Genomic DNA, 19,632 nt, shown 5'->3' on the forward strand with positions numbered 1-19,632 from the left:
CGCGCTCGCCCTCCCCCATTTCCTGAAGGACAGCAGCTCTGTCTGCAGATCCCGCCCTCCTTTTCTATGCGGGATCCGGCTCGTCTTTTGGCCCAAAGCTCTTTTCGTCTTCGTCTCCTTCCCGTCGCCTCCAGCCATCGTGTCCTCTGCCCGTCCTGGAATCGTTCCTTCCACGCGAGGGTCTTCACTCTCGTTTTGTCCCCGCTCACCTGTCCCCCTTTCCCGATTCCCCCGCTCCCGGGCCTCGCCTTCCCGACCAGGGCCCGAGGTTGCCGGGAAGGGAATTTTCCTGCCCCTTCGCCTCGAAAGGACCAGCAACCTTAACGCCGGCAGCTGGGCACTCCTCGAGAAACACAGGCCGAGAGGCGTCCCTTCTGCAGAGGAAGGGACGCTGGGCGTTCAAGATGACCCCAGGGAGGCGCTGCGTGAAGGCGTGTGATCTGAATCCGGAACCGTTTCTCAAAGTTCCAGTATTTTAACACCTCCTTCCGTGGAAGCCTATTGACTCTTCTTATCCCCGCAGAGTCGCAGAAGGATAGGAAGGATTCCCCACGCGAGACAATAGACCGTTGGAGCGAGCCTTAACGGCGTCGTTAAATAATTTTCTGGGGCAAGGTAGATTGTTGGGGGATTTTAAAAAAAAAAGGAGACATGCAGGACTACTAGTTTAGATACAGTCAATTAGAAGCATTTAGATGGTGGAAATCAGGGATTCACTTGGTGACTGCATTAGTCTTGAGGCATCTTTATTCACATATCACCGGATGGCAAAAAATAAAATGAAAAACCACTCTCACTGCCCTGTAGTGATAGTGACGCATGGCAACTCAATAGGACAGGGTACAACTGCCCCTCGGGGTTCCTGAGACTTAACTCTTGACCTTGGAGTGGAAAGCCTAATCTCTCCTGCAGGGCTGCTGGTGGTTTTGAACTGCTGACCTCGTGGTTAACAGCCCAACACATAAAGCACTACTCGACCAGGGCTCCTTTCCCTGATTATCAGCGTCTTTTAAGTACATGACAGCATTTCCAACAAAAGCAGCCTCACCTCTTGGACTGCATTTTGTGGTTTCTACTAGCCAACGACCTGTTCAATGAATGGCTTCTCATATCAGCCGAACAAGTTACATTGCTATTTCTGAAATGTATGGGAATGTTTCCAGCCCAACAGACCTGGTTTATTAGTGTTCTTGGTCGCTGGCAGTATTACTTGAAATGTAGAAAGAAAAGCCTACTGAATGTAGCTGAGCTCCTGTGATTGCGATTTACTAGCCTGGAAAATGGTACAAATCTCCCTTAATCTCTCATGGCCATCCAATCAGTTCTGAACTGCTCGCTGTGGGTTTCTGAGGCGTTAATTCTGTGGGAGAAGACTGCCTGCCTTTTTTCCCTAGGGAGCAGGTGGTGGGTTTGAACCGAAGATCTTGTAGTTAGCAGACCAACTATGCCAGTAGGAGTCCTTGGTATAAATCTTAACCAAAGTAAATAAACTTTTTTTTTGAGTGCTTATTTCTGAAATAGCAGCATGATTCTTTTCCCATGGCCTCTAATTTATGTGCCTATCACAAACCACAAACTTTCTCAGGGTCTGTTCATTAATCTTGTTGACCTTTATCATGAAAGTTGTCAAAACAAAAGGAGTTACCACTTTAGAACAGCTCTTGTGTGTGTGTGTGCACGCGCGCGTGCGCGCTCTTTTAAAACCCTGGCTTTGTGTATGTAATCATTTGAAATGTCTGGTAAGCACTGAATTGAGATACAGAGTGGAGGAGGAAGGTGGGCTGAGGGGGCTATGGTTTTTCTCTTCTGCTCTTAATTGACTAGTAATTAGGAGTTGGAAAGAAAACGGTATATGACCCTGATGTTGAAATGATTAAGCTTTGAATTCCAGGCTCAGTCAAATTAGCTGCTCATTATTATATTTCTTCACATCACAGTATTTTGAACCTTTAAAGCCTATTGGAAATGAACATACTAGATCAAGAAAATGGTTTGATGTTTTCCTGCCCAAATCACCAAATCTGCAGTTTGCTCGGTGAAGAGAGAGGGTGTGTGTGTGTGTGTGTGGTTTTGCTTGGAAGTAAAGATCCTCCTTCATTTGTCACTGGGTGCCTCAGTACTTAGGGTTGAATGCTAAGTGATTGTGGAGTAAAAGATCACTTTTAATAATCTTCTGGACTCCGTTTTTGTACGTCTTAAATGTTGGGTTGCTCTCCTCTTGGCTAATCAGGCCCTCTGCTCCCTTTGCTCCAGTGGCGTGGCGGGGCTGTGTCACAGTGGGATGTCCCTAGGGTCAGGAGTTACGGGTGGGGAGGATTACAAGGTCTTCATTGTGCTTAGTTGCTTTCACTTAGCGCTGACTTGTGTGCCCTGTAACTCTCAGCCCTGTTTACCAATTACACCCTGCCCACGTCATCATGATGTCTTCTGTGGGGGAGAACTGAATGAAATTCCCTCAGGGCCCGCCTTCTCAGCAGCTCCTCTGCAGGGGATCGTGGCTCATCCTTCCTCCCAGGAGCTGAGGCTGTTGCCTCGCCCTGCAGCTGTCCTAAGGTGGCACTATTGAGTAAGCATGGGACTGGTAACCACAAGGTCAGTAGTTCAAAACCACCAGCAGTTCCTTGGAAGAAAGATGAAGCTCCCGTAAAGATGCACAAAGCCTCGGAAACCCTGTGTGAGATCACTCCGAGTCGGAGTCAGCTGCATGGCAGTTGGGGGCGGGGGTAGGGAGGAGGTGGTGCCGATGATGAAGTCTATCCAGCTCCTGCTGGAAGATCTCCCCGAAACCCTCTTGGGAAGTATGCTGCCTAGGCGACATATTTTATCCCCCGGGGCCCATCTTTTCTCTTAAAACAAAACCCAGACCAAAACCTAACAGAACCACAACAGGAACAAAATCTCGCTGTGAAGGAAATACCTCGTGGGTGAATTTGGCAAGTCAGAGGTCAGCACCAAAGAAGTTAGCTCTCAACCATAGTTTACCAGGCTTCTGTCTGTCTGTCCTTGTAGTACAAACCATGGCGTCCGGCAGTGCCAGTGAGGAGGAGCGCAGCCTCCGGGAGTGCGAGCTCTATGTCCAGAAGCACAATATCCAGGCGCTGCTCAAGGATTCCATCGTGCAGCTGTGCACCGCGAGGCCCGAGCGGCCCATGGCCTTCCTACGGGAGTACTTCGAGAGGCTGGAGAAGGTAAAGGCATGCCTGGGGGGCGGTGGCGAAGACCAGACTGCCTGCCCTGACAATTGGGAAACTCCTTACTGGAAAATGCTCTGGCGTGGTACCCCTGTTGGGGATGGGAAGGGATGCTGACCAATAAAACGGATGCATCAGTTTAAAGGAGGAATGCAGTCAAGCGTTCCTAGTCTTCTTGAACTTCATCTGTGGGATTCACCAGAAAAGGTGAATCTGAGCTAACAGGGTTTCCAAAGCCAGTTCTAGGAAACTGTTAGAACTGGTTGTAAAGATTGACTGTCTCAGGCCCAGCTGACCTGAAGTAAGCACGGCAGTTGGAAGGCATGCAGAGTTCTTGTGATTGTAGGGAATGGTTGTCTCGCCCACAAAGCAAGCTAGCTTGCTGAGCCTTACCCCATGGGTGGACGACATTCCAGTGTAATGCAATGTTTGCAGCCTGTGTAGCTGAAGTCCTCATATAGTGAAGTCCCTTTTACCTGACAGTATCTTTCGTGAGTTTTTCAAGATTGACTGCTGCCAGAAATGAATTTCATTTATAACGTTGGTCAGGCCTTTTTGCCCATTGGGAAAAAAAGAGTCTGTTTTTCTTTTAATCTTGGTGGTTCTGTTGTTATTGTGTGCATCTCTGGCCCATGCTTTCTAAACCATCACAGGCAGTGTTTAATTCACCTCCCTCGTCAAGATAAATGAAAAAGTCTATAATACTTAAAAGTAATTGGAGTCGCCTTGTGTCATTTGCTACTTTGAATCAGCAGAATAAATTGACAGGCTTTCTTGTGCATCCCAAGGTTTAGCAGTGATGAGGCAGAATGTTGAGCTAGTTAGGGGACACTTTCTCAGGTATGTGGTCATTAGTTATTTTTAATTATTAACAGTAATATTTCTAAACCTTCCCACTGATGTAGACAATCTCTTGATCAGTAGAACTCATTAAAAAGAATACACTGGTAAGAATTGTTTTTTTTTTGTAAAATGTGGCTGGTTCAGTGATGAGAGCTTGTCAGCTTCGGTGGGAAAGTTGTTAGAATTGGTATTTAATACCATGATTAGAATGATTTTTAAAATGAATAAAAGATAGACTAATTAGATCCCATGACTTTTCCCATCTTGGGATTTTAGTAGGAATCCGGGCTTTCTCTTGTTTAAGCAGCTTCTGTGCCGCTGGAGAGGCAGGGCTGTGGGCGCTCCGTGGTTAGAATGAAGTGTATTCCGGAGATCTGGTCCTGAAATGAGCCACTGTCAGGTCAGCCCTCTTTTGTCTTTATACATCAATAGAAACCATTAAACGAGAGGCTAAAGCTGATGAGAGAGACCTGAAGTGTGTCTTTTTATAGGGAATGTTGGATGAGTGGTGCTCACCTCAAAGGCTGTGCTCCTGCAGCGCTGCTTAAGCATTAACCAAGGTTGAAAACGGGAAGCAATTATTAAAACAATCTGGTAAACAAAGTTACCGTATAGATGGGCGCCTTACCTAAATCCAGGTTGATTCCGACTCAGAGACCCTCCAGGACAGAGTGGAACTCCTTCCCCATAGGGCTTTCCTGCTGTAAATCCTTGTGACTGACAGCTACGGCCACGTCTTTCTCTTACGGAATGGCTGGTGGGTTCGTTCAGCAGTGAAGCACTTTATCCATTGTGCTATCAGGGCTCCTGATAGGCTTCCCACCACCTGTTAAATGTCCCATAGCTTAAACGCTTCCCCATAATTCATGGGACTTTGTTCATTTCTGCACAGTCCTTTAGTGACGATTGACTGCAGATCCTGGTCTTCAAAGTATAGGCAGTTTCCAGCCTTCTACTGGGGCTTGTTCCTCCTGTCAGGCACTGGTGTCTGTCAGCCAGCCTTCACCTCCTTTCCCATTATTGCTGGGACCTTCAACCGCTCACTAGGAGAAAGAAACACCAGAAAACCCACATTTGATTTATCGAACGTTTCGGAGCTCTACTTCAGGATGTTACCGAGAGTTTGAGTTTTTGTAGAGAGCTTTGGGGTGAAGTGGGTTTGAGCTTTGGCCTGATAACCACAAGGTTGGAGGTTCAAAGCTACCAGCTGCTCTGTTGGAGAAAGATGAAATGGATGATTTGCTCAAAGATTTACAGTCTGGGAAATCGTGTGGAGCAGTCCGAATCTGTCTTACAGGGTCAATAGGAGTCAGAATCGATTGGAAGACAGTGGATTTTTTATTCTCCTTTTTTTTTTAACATAGACATTTATGAGAGGCCTGGGAAGAAGTTCATGGGCATTTTTCATTGTGTTTTACTCTATTTTCCATGAGTTTTCAGAAGTTCATCCTGAGTAGAACCTTGCCTGTCTTAATAGACCAGGCCGGTGGAGTGTTGATGGCCATGTCCACTGTGTGTTTGCTATGTGCTCAGTGCTCGGAGGTGCTGCGTGTCGGATGTGAGAATTACCAAAATGCAACGCTGACAAAAACTGAGAAACATGGCGCTGATAGACTTGCTCTACACAGCTCACCTCAAACCTTCATTTTCTGACAAAGGCCCATCTGTGGAGCACAATGAAATGAGGCATGCCTGTGTAAGCAGGACCCCTTATTATTCTCCCGTGGTTCTGACCTCCTGTGTTGCAGGGGCCCTGGAATTTAATCCTCTCCAGGAAGGCCTTCAGGAGCCCTGGTTAGATTCTCTGCTGCCAATGGAAGGGTTGATGGTTCATATCCACCAGTTGCTCTGTGGGAGGCAGAGGTGGCTCTCTGCCTCCCTCAGGATTATATCCTGGGATAGATAGTCTGTGGTCGCTGTGCCCTGTAGGCTTTCTCTGAAATGGCAGTGTGGGGGTGTGTTTTTTGGTGGTGGTGTTTGGAAGCACCACCTTGGAAAACAGTTAAAGTTCCCTGGTGGTGGTGGTGGTGGTGAGATTGGATCACAGTCTTTGAAACTCCACAGTTCTCCTCTCTCCTGTAAGGGTCCCATTGAGCTTAGATGCTCATTTAGCATGTTTTACTATTTAAATCAATGATACTTTGATTAATTTGAATATATGTCATGGCACACAGATATATATTGTAAGATAAATCCCTGGAAGTAGAATTAGTGGGCCAAGAATGAATGCATTTGTAATTACATAGAAATGAAAAAAATTCAAGTCCTTTTGTGATATATTTTATTTACTGTGCTTTTTTTAGTTGAAAACTAAAAAAGTAAACTACTCCACAAAAATAAAATTCAACGATGAATTTAAAAGAAATCAAAACTGTTAACACACAAAAAAGTTACCCTTTTAAACCTTTCTTGCTGCCTGGAGATTGTCTGTTTTGATGTTAAAAACAGGATTGAATTCCCTGCTGGAATGGAAGCAGGCTACCCTGCTGCCACCACGGAGGGGGTCAGGCATGCCTCCAGGGCCCTTCCTCCTTTACCTATTCTGAAACCAGCCATTCTTCCCACACCACTCTTCTGTGCTGCGTTTGATCTTTCACTGCACAGCCACACAGAACTCAGGCAATTCTCATGGTTCAGAGAGTTTATTAGGGAAGTTAATAGGTTACCACAAGCCAGCATCAGCAAACAGTAAGGGTAGTTTGTGGTCTCCACAGTCAGCAGCCAAGTCTCTCTCAGGTTCTAAGCTGCGCAGCTACTTGGGTGGTCCTTTCACCTTTGCCTCCATATGGGCCAGGAAGCCAACCCACTACCTCTCAGTGTCCCAGTCCCATGTCTCAGGCCGCATGAGAAATAGCCCATTGTCTGCCCTGTTCTTCTGAGCCTCCGTGCCAGTGTCTGGTGCATGTGGTCTCAGTGGACTCTGCTTCTGTGACTGAGGTCTTGGACCTTCTAGTAGCTCTCTGATTTCTTCTCAGTCCCAGATGGCTCCTACGCACTGAGGATGGCTTTGATGAGGTGTGGGTGTCTCACCCCCAAGTCCAGTGAAGGATGGTGTGTTAAGCCACATTCTCCAAGGCATCTAAAGATGCCTCCCAGGAAAAGGGTGTGAGTGACTTGGTTCACACCTTCTGCTAAAGTCAGGTTTGAACTTCACCCTAATCCTGCCCATTCGTTTAGCGGAGAACTCCCTCCAGAGGGGCCATAGCCACCGGCAGAGTCCAGAACTATGGCACACCACACAGGGAATATGGTTCGAAGGGCCGTTATAATTGACTGAAACCTAATTCAAGTGGGGGAAGCACCTCTCCAGTTTCCTTTTTTCATCAAAATATCTCCTAAAAGAGTCCATAAACATGAAATTCATTTGGAAGTGGAAACATTTTCACCTGTAATGGAGACTGGGGTAAATGAGAGGAGGGGTGGTTGCTGGTGCTTTGTTCTTCCTTCCCCTTCAGTTTTGTTAGTCATTGATGAGTGCAGGTCCGTGAGGAGTTTGTATGTTGGAAAAATCAAGATGTTTATTTTCATTTTTCTATAAGTTGGTTCAATAAGAAGTAGTGTTTTGTTTTATTTTTTTTTAAGTAGTGTTTTAAAGCAGTTAAACGCGTTTGTTCTGACTTCAAGTATAAGCCAAATGAACTCCATTGCATTGGGTTGATTCTGACGCATGGGGACACACACCCTTAGTGTAAGCGTTCTGAGAAATCATTACCAGCTCATACAGACTTAGAGTGGGCAGCTACTGGTTTGAACTGCCAGCCTTGCAGTAGCAGCTCAAGGCTCCTCTGAGCTCAACAATATCCCGATCTGATAAATGGATACTTCTAGCGCTGCTGGGAGATCTGATTTTACTGAAATTTCAGGTTGTTCTTTCATTCACTGTATATACTCGATTATAAGCTGACCCGAATGTCAGTGGAGGTACCTAATTTTACCACAAAAGCTGCATTAAAAATGTGCTGATAAACTCGGCTTATACACGAGTCTATGCGGTAAATAGCTGGTGTGGTTTGGACTCTTGCTAGACAGGACTTTCCATGCCCAGGGCCCTCGGGCTGGTTTGTTCTTCCATCCAAGTTGCCCTAGGGGAGGACCTGCCTCGCTGGATCGAGGACTTGTTACAGTACATCAATCAGTGAACAAACCTAATCCTCAGATGCTCTGGGATCTTTGCCGCTTGGACTTGTTCCTGGAAGGCCTTCTGGGGGTAGGGGCTGCTTTTATGATCTGCAGCTGCACCTAAAGACCCCGGTGCTCCAGGGTTTTGTTTTGAAGTTTATTACTGCTCATGTGCATTGTAAATTATTCTCTCTCTCTTTATATATGTGTGTGTATTGTTTTTAATTTTATTCATATTTTATAAATCATTTTATTGGAGGCTCTTTATAGCTCATAATCCACACATCAGTTGCATCAAGCACATTTATACTTGTGTTGCCATCCCTTTGAAAATGTTTTCTTTCTATTTGAGCCCTTGGTATCAGCTCTTCTTTTCTCCCTTCCTCCCCCGCCCTCGCACCCTCGTGCACCCTTGACAAATTATACATTATTATTTTCATATCTTATACCATCCGCTGTCTCCCTTCACCCAGGCTTCTGTTGTTCATCCCCTTGGAGGAGTGGGGGGCGTTATACGTGAATCATTGCGAACGGTTCCCCTTTTCTTCCCTCCTGTCAGTGTATTGTTAGTCCAGGCAGCGCAGTTTACCTTCGTGTGACGTCTTTGTTCTAGTGACTTGTGTCCATTTACAAGCAGCTTTTCTCTGCAGAGGAAGTGCTGGAACCCCTTGAGAGCATATCTCTCGAAACCTGTTCTGCATTTGGAACCAGCTTTTCAAAACCCTTAGTTTTCATGCTGGTAATATGGGTAGAGAGTTCAGGTGACTCAGATGGACTGTGATTCGAGATGATCAGCTTGAGGGAGAATACTGAGCGATCTCATTGTGCCAACCCCCCCTTTCTTTCAGGAGGAGGCCAAACAGATTCAGACCCTGCAGAAAGCCAGCACCCGGGCCGACTCTCGGGAAGATGAAATCTCTCCTCCTCCTCCCAACCCTGTGGTTAAGGGCCGCAGGCGGCGAGGTGCTATCAGTGCCGAAGTCTACACGGAGGAAGACGCAGCCTCCTATGTTCGAAAGGTAGTTCTGACACCTAGACATAGGTGAAATGTTCTTGGGACCCATGTGGTTGTCATCTGGTCTCGTTCCACGAGTGTGGCCAATGTTAGGTGTCGAAAAACATCAACCTGGCTGGTCCTTTCTTCGTCCTGTAGAGCGGAGCGGTCTCTGCAGCAGCACGCCCCCTGCAGGAGTAACCAGGGACTCTTACAACAGGGACTAATGGGATCTGGGGGTTGTTTTTGCCTTTGTGATGCAGCCAAAGCAGCAGGCCGCCCTCCTTTGTTTCCTGAGTCATGATGTCAGTCTTTTGACATCCTGCACTTGGGTTGCATGCGTGGGAATTGACTGGGTGGCAGTGAGTGAATGGACTTGGCCTCCTGATTTGCCACCTTTAACCTGTAACCCTCATTGGTCTGACCCTCTTTGTCCTTGCTGTCATTTTGACTTTGAGCACTAGCTTTGAGGGGACCAGCATTTGCACTGGCCCTCAAGGCTGTGGAACTAATAGAACACATGATCACAGCTTTAAAGATGTCCAGTCGTCTGTCATAAAGTATCTCCTTATGTCGTAGACGGGTGACCGTGGTCCAGGTGTGTTTGTTTGTTTCTTCAGTTAACTGGAAACCAAGTACTAGCCTTTGACTACTGGTCTGACTACTGTGGCCAAGGGGATTAACTAGTCAGTATTTGTTGAGTGCTTTGGGATCAAAGATGACACAAATGGGTTGTAATGAAGATATTTAAGTCAAAGCAGTCTTGCTCACTGACAGTAATGTGGCTTGACCTTCAGGTGAAATGCAGTTTCTGGAATAGTCATTTGATCTTCAATTCCTTTTCTAGGTCATACCGAAAGATTACAAGACAATGGCTGCTTTAGCCAAAGCCATTGAAAAGAATGTGCTGTTTTCGCATCTTGATGATAATGAGAGAAGGTGGGTATAGGGCTTTTCCCCTCAGGCTCCTTTTCCAGTGAGGCTGTAGTCCCAAATGGTTCTCAGCACCTTGCCGCAAATGTTAAGGCATTTGGTCATCCTTCACCCGAGGTGTGTCCCCTGCCCCCCACCTGTGATCTATGATGTCAGTGTTTGCAGTCCAGAGGAGACCTATGTGAGCTGTAACAAGGCCCTCTTTCCTTTGCAGTGATATTTTTGATGCCATGTTTCCAGTCTCCTTCATTGCTGGAGAAACTGTTATTCAGCAAGGTAAGGGCTGTGGGTTCTTTGACGTATACCTGACGTGTAAAAGTATTGTCAGTGAGGGAGGGCCGTAGAGTGAGGACAGTGGGCTTATTTGGTCTTGTATTTTTATTGCGGGGCGTTTTTCTCTTCCATGGTCCATCTTCCTCTGTTATGCAATTGGTTTTTCTATTTTATTTTCTTGAATCAGAAAGGCACTGTCTTTTCCCCAGAGGAAATGATACCTCCCCAGCATCTTGCATATAAAAACTGTGAAAGAGAATTCTGCATGTTGTGTGGGATTTTCTAACTGTCTCGTGTATATGTTTTCAATGACCAACCATCTAAAATCTAACTGGGCCATCAGCAAAATACCCATCACCTCTGTTTGTGTGCTTTCTATAGGTTGGATCTTTCTGCTGACACACAGTAACAGGGATCCAAGCCTCCTGCCCTGTTTTCTTTCTTTCTTTATATTTCATGGTATTTATAAGTCAGATGTTTTCCTATTTAATAACCATCTGACATTTTGCTGCTTAATCATTTGAGTTATTTCTGGGTGTGTGCGGTTCTGTCAGTTGACACAGCAATACACGTTGTGTCCATTTGTAGCCTTGTTCTTTTAGTCACTGTTTGCAAGAGGTATTCACTATTGAGATGATAAATACACATGGACCAATTTTAAGACTTAAAATATATTGCCTCACAGAATAGGTTTAGTAGTTTACATAAATTTGATAATTTTCCTGTCTCTTTAATTTATACTGTATTCCTCCCCGTTTTACTTTCCTCTCACAGGTGATGAAGGTGATAATTTCTATGTGATTGACCAAGGAGAGATGGATGTAAGTTTCCTAATAGCAAAATCAGGGTGAAAATCTCTCAAGTCCAAGTATTGATTTTTGTGTTGCTTCTAAAGAAAAAGATGGTATTTCTGAGGTCTGTGTAGTGCATGCACACATACCTTTTGCCAAGTGTTTTGATGACAGCGGCGTTTGAAACGTATTTCTGTAGCTAACGTGCAGCTTTGCTGCCGGTGTGGTGCTGAGACGTGCAGACTGCAGATTAGGACACGTCCTACTGAGCCTCGGCCCAGCCACTTGTCCTTCTGAGGTTGAGCTCAGCTGCCTTCACTCTGTAAATCCTGCTGATAGTGAAATTAGGATTAATGATAGCTTTGATTTTGTTTAACTGGAGAAAACTCAGCCACCTGACACAAGCCATACAGCTCAGCAGTCTGTCTGTAAACAGGTGAGACGATTAATGCATGGCTGATCCTTACCCTCTGGTGTTCCCCACGGAGTATCGTTTTCTTACTATTAAAATGAAGTGAATCCCAGGTGCTCTTACCCTGTTTCCCTGGAAGTTTTCTGGTCTGTATCTTGAGATATGCATGTATTTTATTTTATTTCTTAGCAGCGGGTAGGAGGCTGACCCCTTCAGAAGGGGTGAAGATTTTAATTCTTAAACAGTGTGGTGGTGGAAGAAACTCAGTTCTTTGATGTCACTTGCACCTTAGGTCTACGTCAACAACGAATGGGCCACCAGTGTTGGGGAAGGAGGGAGCTTTGGAGAACTGGCTCTGATTTACGGTACACCCAGAGCAGCCACGGTCAAAGCAAAGACCAATGTGAAGTTGTGGGGCATTGACCGAGACAGCTACAGACGGATCCTCATGGTAAGAGACCCAGGCTTTTGGAGGCAGTTGAGGATTTTTGTCCATGTGGCTCCTGTCTGCTAAACCTGCTAGCCAAATTGAAATGGCTTTGTATGGATCTCAGCTTAGCGCTGCACATTGTACCCTGTGAGACCAAGGGTCTTTCACAGCCTCTGTTGGGCCAGAACTAACGTGAGTCTAAAAGGTGGGTGCAGTAAACAGCATGGGGGCCATAGCTCCGGCCTCTGGTTTCCCTAGTGCCACGAGGTGGGGCTCAGATGTACCTCCACACCCCATCCTACACTACCTAGTCTGACACCAACCGTTCCTCCCACACATACTACATCTTTGCTGGGTTCAATAATTCATTGCAACGGCCACAGAGATCTCACAACTAAGGGGCTTTATTAGGAAGTTGTGAGGTTACCACAAGTCAGGGTCAGCACACAGTAAGCATACAGTCATTGGTCTCCTCAGCCACCAGCCAAGTCTTTCTGGTTCTCAGCCACGTGGTAGCCAAGTCTCTCTCCAATTCGTAGTCTCTCAGCCACTCGGTCTGTTGGCCTTTGCCTCCACCAGCCAGGAGGCCTGCCCGCCTGCCCTCTGCCCACAGTCCCACTGTCTGGGTCAGATCACGAGAAGGTGCTCCGTGGTCTTGGTGCTGCTCCCGAGTCTCCATGCCACAGTCGGTGGATGCCTCTGCTGTCGCGCCCCCGTCACTCCAGACAGGTCCGTGCTTTTCCAAGGTCCGCGAGTTTCTCGCTTTGCTTCCTTTTAGGCAGAGCAGCGCTATTGGGAACTGACCAGTCCTCTCATTAGAGTTAACACACCCGCCCTGTTGGCATAGCCCCATCCAGTCATTTGATGGGCGCTCTGGGGACTTGGGTGTAAGAGCCATATTTTAGGATATTTCACTCCACCACTGTGATGCATATGTAGTGGTAGGCTCATTGGTGGAAATAGGCATGTGCCAACTTCCCTGACCTGCCTTGGCACAGTAGGCAGATCAGCAGGTACGGCTTATAAAGCGCACAGTTATTAATTGAAGGTCCTTTTGCAGTGGTCCGCTTCTTTAAACTGCAGGTGGCTTATCTGCAGGCATACACCCTGACCCTACTCAATAAAAGCATAAACAATAGGAAAACCATTAGAGTCTTCTGCTGTGATGTAGGCAGCCTCTCTGAGAACTTGGTGAGCATTTAGAGACTAGCTATGGGTGTTGAAGGCTCCATTAAATGTGTTAGTCATTCTGAATGATTTTCTTGAGTTTGCACAGTGCCTGTGGCTGTTTGAAAGGATGCAGACTCACGTGAACTGGAGTGTTTCTGCACCTGGGAGATTGTGTGTGTGTGTGTGTGTATGTATGCGAGATTGTGTGTTTGTGTGTGTGTGTGTGTGTATGTATGCGCACGCACACGCGTGTGTGTTCGTGTGCATGTGCACACATGTACATGCAGGCAGCGCTGGGCTCACTGTTTCTCTGAAGTTGGAGGTCAGTGGGAACTGTTGCGTTTGGGTCTTCTTGGGCCCTTTTTTCTTTCTTTCTTTTTTTAAAAAAATCATTTTATTAGAGGCTCATACAACTCTTATCACAATCCATACGTACATCAATTCTGTAAAGCGCATTTGTACATTCATTGCCCTCATCATTCTCAAAACGTTTCCTCTCCACTTAAGCCCCCGGCATTAGGTCCTCATTTTTCCCCTCCCTCCCCGCTTCCCCCTCCCTCATGAGCCCTTGATAATTTATAAATTATTATTTTGTCATATCTTGCCCTGTCCGACGTCTCCCTTCACCCATTTTGCAGTTGTCCGTCCCCCAGGGAGGAGGTCACATATAGTTCTTTGTGATCGGTTCCTGCTTTCCTACCCACTCTCCCTCTACACTCCCAGTATTGCCACTCACACCACTGGTCCTGTAGGGATCATCCACCCTGGATTCCCTGTATTTCCAGTTCCTATCTGTTCCAGTGTACATCCTCTGGTCTAGCCAGACTTGCAAGGTAGAATTCGTGTCATGATAGTGGGAGCGGGGAGGAAACATTTAGGAACTAGAGGAAAGTTGTATTTTTCATCGTTGCTACATCGCATCCTGACTGGCTCGTCTCCTCCCCGAGACCCCTCTGCAAGGGGATCTCCAGTCTTGGGCCCTTTTTTCATGCAGGAGAAGACCTGGTGCCTCTTCAGGCTTCAGAAGCTGCCCGTGCTGCAGGTGGAGGGGTAGTGATGGATTCAACACTGATAGGGCTTGGGTTGATCATTTAAAAGCAGGGCTTCAAACTGATTCTTCTTGGCCCTGGAGCTGCAAAGATGGCAGCACCCTGCCCAAAGTCAGCACCTCACTTGGAAGGTGTGCGGGTCCCCTCACCCCCAGCCCTGTTACCAATCTAGTTTCAGCCCCGCAGGCTCCTGAAATGTCTCCCTGCACCTCGTGCAAGTCTCTCAGTCTAAAGCTCTGACCCCAGTATTCCTAGTTACTCCTCTGGTAACTGACAATCACCAAATGGCTGACAGCCGGTTTGAAGCTCTGCGTTACAGGGCAAGCAGGGGTCGTGTGTCACTCTAACCTGAGATGTGTCTGCAAGGGGGGCGGGGGAGTGTGTGTGTGTCCCTTCCCTGCACTGGGTATGTAAGACTACTTTTGTAGATAACACAAGTGTGCCAAGTGTGGGGTTAGGACCCCTTTCTCTGTTCCTGAGTGACAGCATTCTCGTACATTTCTGAGGTAGTGGCGTTAGAGGTGAGGACTGTGGGACACCTTCCATGACTTAGGATCACATAGGTGACTTGGAGGGTTTTTAGGAACTGATGATTTGCTTCTTTAAAGTCCTGCCTGTGTGGTGGTGCTGGGTGACTGGTTTTGCTTTTCAGAGGAGCCCGTTCCTCTGGGACTTTTATTTGAGAGCTGACCAGAGGAGTCCATCTGTCTTTAATGTGGAGAAAAAGACGTTTTCATCCTGAAGAGCTTTCTCATTCTGTTCATTAGCAGCAAGCTGTGATGTGTTTGTGTGCGTCTGATTTGTGCTCTTTTTCTGTTTTAGGGAAGCACTCTGCGCAAGCGGAAGATGTATGAGGAGTTCCTTAGCAAAGTGTCCATTCTGGGTGAGTTGGACGATGGCGTGGAAAACAGTTAAATCTGGTCGATGATACTTAAGCAGATCTTCCTGTGTTTCATAAGAGCTACTCTAGTTATCTTCACTCGCACTTCTGTTTGCGTGTGGCAGTCATTAAAAAGGACATGGCATGCTTATTTGATCGCGTCCAAGCGATGAGTAAGTGGCAAGTGATTTGAAAACGTTGAATGTGCTGGTGTCTGAAGAAGCTCTCAGGAGAACTGACTGGACTGGTGTGCTCTGGGTTCCTTTGGAAGAGACGGCGAGCCTTCGGGTGCCCTGCCTACGTCTCAGTGGGTCCTGGGTGGTGTCTCCGATGGGTCACCCTTGGGTTTGTTGCTTCAGGAATGAGTATCTGGAAGCAGGCGTGTCCTCTGGGCAACGGTTAGGTGTCCTTAGAGTGCACCCTATGAACGGCGTGCCCAGTATTTATTGAGTTTCAAAATGGAGCCAGTTAGAACAGAGACATTTTTGGTGTATTATGTGAGTTTGATTTTGTGACACTTTTCTCCATTGGGAGGAGAATGGCCATTTTTATAATAGCCTTCTGCCATTGTTTTGTTACAGTGAGTGGGTTCTCCTCCCTCCCCCCATTGTCCTCTATGTGGAATGGCCACATTGGCTGATAGTGACAATATTATTTGGGGCGCAGTGGTTGTAGATTTGATTTGCACTGGTGGTGTTCTTTGGGAATATCTATTTGCATGTTCTTACCCTCAACACGGGGTGCAGGTGGTAGAAACTTACCTGGCCATTGGGCTACTGAAGGGAGAATCGGTGGTCCTCTGTAGGAAATAGGAAATGATGACCGAGGGCAGTGGTAATTGGAGGTGGGCAGCATGTGCTGTCTGAGACGCTGCTGGGCTGTGGGGTGGGCATGGTTATTGGCTCGAATCACTTTACCCTTTTGTTTTGACATTTGTTTAACAGCCGCTAACGTGGACACGCTTTATGGGTTCTTGCAGAATCTCTGGACAAGTGGGAGCGCCTGACCGTCGCAGATGCGTTGGAGCCAGTCCAGTTTGAGGACGGACAGAAAATTGTGGTGCAGGGGGAGCCAGGGGATGAGTTCTTCATTATTTTAGAGGTAAAGAGCCTTTAGTTCTTAAGACAGCTGTATTTAAAGTGTTAGGCGTCAAGGGTTCTTGTTGGGTTTGCCACCAGGCCCCTCCGTTCTCAATGAGCTTGAGTCAGAATTCTAGACAGGAAGGCTCCACCTGAGAGAGGAAGTCAGAGCCCAAGGAACCCTCAGCATGGAAGCCAAGTTTAACTCAGCCCGAGGTGATTTTGCACCTTCTGTTACAGAGCACCTGTTGGGCTATTTAGCCAATAAAGATCAACAGTAAACCACTTAACAGCCACCATGTTTTATTTTTAATTTGATAATCCGCAGGTGCCCTTGCCTGCTAGGTTCAGAGAGCAGATTTCCTTGAAACTAGTAGCATGTGGATTTTTCCGTGACACTGTAAAGATCCAGGGAAGGTAGGCTTTGCAGGCCGTAGTTCCTAGTGCCTCCCTGAAATGTACTGGGCACTGCGGGCTGGGGAAAGCAGCTGCACCCGACATGTCATGCAGAGCCTGCCAACTGGCCTGGCCTCGGGCTGCACTGTGTCAGGGGAGTCGGAACCCTGTCAGTATCCCAGCTCCATGAGGAGAACCTCCCTGCAAGGCAGAGGGGACCCGCACAGGTTGACCGGGACTTCAAGCTCACGTAGTTAGTGATGAACTCTTCTGCCAGTTTTTGTCACCACGTGTGCATTTAGGGTTTGCCCTAACCACGGACCCCTTTTCATTTTGCAAAGGAGCGAAAACAACCTCTACGCCGTAGAGTCTGGTATTTCACGGGGCACCTGGGATTTAAACGTCTGTACTATTGTTCGGTGATTGCGTTCCAGGGTTCAGCGGCTGTGCTGCAGCGTCGGTCAGAAAACGAAGAGTTTGTGGAAGTGGGAAGACTGGGGCCCTCGGATTACTTTGGTATGTGGATCGTCTCTCAGCAAACCCCTATCTGGCTCTGGGGTCTTGGGCCTTCTGTCACCCATCTCCTGGAATAGAGTTGCCTTAAGTGCATCGTCACTTGCTTTCCAAGAAATCGGGACGTGACCCAGTTAACAGTAGGTTCTCCCCTCTGTTGGCTGTTTTTTAAGTGCCGATGGCTTCTTGTCTGCACGAGAAAGCCAGCTTCGCCTCCCTTGTCAGAGAGAGAGAGAGAGAGAGAGAGAGAGAGAGAGAGGTGATTCCCCTCGCAGCCCTCCCCTCACTGTCCCTTCCCTTCTTCAGGTGAAATTGCTCTGCTGATGAACCGTCCTCGGGCGGCCACGGTGGTGGCACGTGGCCCCTTAAAGTGCGTCAAGCTGGACCGACCGCGATTCGAGCGTGTTCTGGGCCCCTGCTCCGATATCCTCAAGCGGAACATCCAGCAGTACAACAGTTTCGTGTCACTGTCTGTCTGAAGCCTGTCTCCATCCGTGCCTCCCTCTCCGCTCCCTGGCCCAGGCTTCCCTCGCGCAGACAGCTCCGTGCTCTCTCCCGGCAGCACCACGGGGCCACCGGCACCACTGCTTCCTGTCTGTTTCTGTTGAAAGTTGCTTTTCTTGCACCATTTTTAATTTGGAGCATTAAGTGAATGCTCGCCCACAGTTAAATAAATAGAAAGCGTTCTCTGGAGACTTGGCCGTCTTTGCTTCTCTGTGTGCAGTGTTAGTGTGCATCCCGGGCAGCCAGCGCCCGGCTTGGTTCGAGTTGAGGGCAGAACCCAGCACCTGAGGAGTTTTCGGCAAGCATTGACAGCAAGCGCCAGGTCCTGTGTGCAGCTTGCTGTTGTCGTTTTCCAGTTAGTAGCCTGTTGTCGACTGTGGCCCTCTGTGCTGTGTTTCTCTCTAGAAGGAATGATTTCTCATTATGCTACGGGTTAGAACAGTGGACACAAAAGCCTCCTGTCGAAAGGCGTCTGCCTGTGCTGCCAGCTGCATGTAGCTGAAGGGTGGGGAGGCACGCAGGTCTGCGGGGTCCCAGATGCATGGGAGCTGGTCGGTTCGTTATTAATCACAACTTTTCTCTGTTAGGCTGATTGGTTTGGTTTGATTTGGTTTCTATCTTGTTAATGTTTCTTCTTAGAGATCTTTTGATGTAGTTTAACTACAAGTTAAAACTGTATCTTAGCCTGCGATTTGGTTCTGACATCTGCCTCTTCTCAAGAGTTCTGGTGGGACATTTATTTACCCAGCTAGTGCCAAATGCTGACGACCAGTTGCTGGCGTGAGACGGGCGTGAGGTGCACTTGCTTGGAGCTCTTGGTTAGTGGACGGACCTCAGTGGATTGCAGTTGGGGCTTCAACGCTCAGAAAACTGCTTCTAGGGGCTCGGGTTTTCTGTGACACGTGGGGTGCTGCACAGAACACTGCTAAAGGGACAAGTGTCTGGTGACAGTTCAGTGTCAGGAACATGTCCCTGTTAGACTACTGGGACTTGAGATTTAGGAAGAAGTGTTGTTTGGGCTTCTGCACCTCCCTCTTCATGTGAGCTAGCAGTCACTGGGCGGTGGTGACGGTGGTCATAGTGGAGGGGGTAGAGGGCTGTGTCTGTTGTCTGGGCCTGGTCTCCACAGCTTTCCTGCAGAAGGTCAGCTTTCCTCACTAGTCAACTTCTTCTAAATAAAATTTATGTTTTGAGTCTTACCTCTGTTTCAGTATTGCCTAGCCCTGTGTGCTCTATTATTCCCTGTGCACCCCTGAGACCTTGCAGTTTGCTTTTATTGTTGGCTGTTTAAACAAATTGTCACCGTTGCATAACGTAGGCGCTCTGATGTGTATTTCGTGGCGGGAGTGTGTTTGGGAGGCACGGCAAGCATTCTTCATCTGCGAGCCCCTGGCTCTGACTGGGACTTCCTGCCCACCCCCGTCCCCAGGTCAGAGACCCGCACACTCGAGCTTGGGCCTTCGTCCTTGCGGGGAGCCACAGAAAGTCACCTTGTTAGAAAATGTTTTAATTTTTCAACATCTAGACGGGATGAGGGTTTTTCTGATTTACACTTCGTGTTTTGCTACCTTTTTTTAATTCTCAAGCTGGAAATGAAATTATGTTCTTATTAGCTTAAAGCTGGATTTGATCTTTGTTTAAATGCCAAAAATGTACTTTACAAAATGAGTTACTTAGAATGCCATAAACCTGCCCAGTTTCCTATGTGTATATAGTCCTGTTCATGTATATTTAGGACAAATGCTTTCTAAGTACGTTTACCCTGGACTCATTTGGCTTGCTGTCTGACCCCCTTTTGTAGGTTTTGATCTAAGAACTTTTAAGCTAAGTCTAAATTTAAACATGATTACCTTTAAAGCTTTCTCTGTACAACCGTAAGTGTTTGTGAAAGAATCGCAGGTGGCCGCTTTCGACTTAGTGGGCATTCAGGGCTTGGTAAGTCAGTCTGAGAGAGCTCCTGCTCTAGAAAGTCTAGATGGGCAGAGGACCATTTTGTATTGTTTCCTGGCTAACAGTCTGATTATACTGTATGTGCTAATACAACTGATCTTTTTT

General features: G+C 47.3%; 1 protein-coding gene across 2 annotated transcripts in view; it reads left to right on the forward strand.

The window, feature by feature from the left end:
- Positions 1-17,766, forward strand: part of PRKAR1A (protein kinase cAMP-dependent type I regulatory subunit alpha) — an 18,881-nt gene extending 1,115 nt beyond the window's left edge. For both annotated transcript variants that reach the window (XM_045299547.1, XM_004709177.3), the window contains exons 2-11: positions 3,010-3,188; positions 9,002-9,172; positions 9,995-10,086; positions 10,295-10,356; positions 11,128-11,174; positions 11,849-12,007; positions 15,028-15,088; positions 16,065-16,186; positions 16,995-17,076; positions 17,380-17,766. In XM_045299547.1, the coding sequence (XP_045155482.1) occupies positions 3,018-3,188; positions 9,002-9,172; positions 9,995-10,086; positions 10,295-10,356; positions 11,128-11,174; positions 11,849-12,007; positions 15,028-15,088; positions 16,065-16,186; positions 16,995-17,076; positions 17,380-17,552 (1,140 nt within the window). In that variant the 5' untranslated portion in view covers positions 3,010-3,017 and the 3' untranslated portion in view covers positions 17,553-17,766. The remainder of the gene's footprint in view (positions 1-3,009; positions 3,189-9,001; positions 9,173-9,994; positions 10,087-10,294; positions 10,357-11,127; positions 11,175-11,848; positions 12,008-15,027; positions 15,089-16,064; positions 16,187-16,994; positions 17,077-17,379) is intronic.
- The last annotated feature ends 1,866 nt before the right edge of the window (positions 17,767-19,632 follow it).

Source organism: Echinops telfairi, unplaced genomic scaffold, assembly GCF_000313985.2.
Source record: "Echinops telfairi isolate 266 unplaced genomic scaffold, ASM31398v2 ScPeMD7_7458;HRSCAF=8496, whole genome shotgun sequence".
NCBI lineage: Eukaryota > Metazoa > Chordata > Mammalia > Afrosoricida > Tenrecidae > Echinops > Echinops telfairi.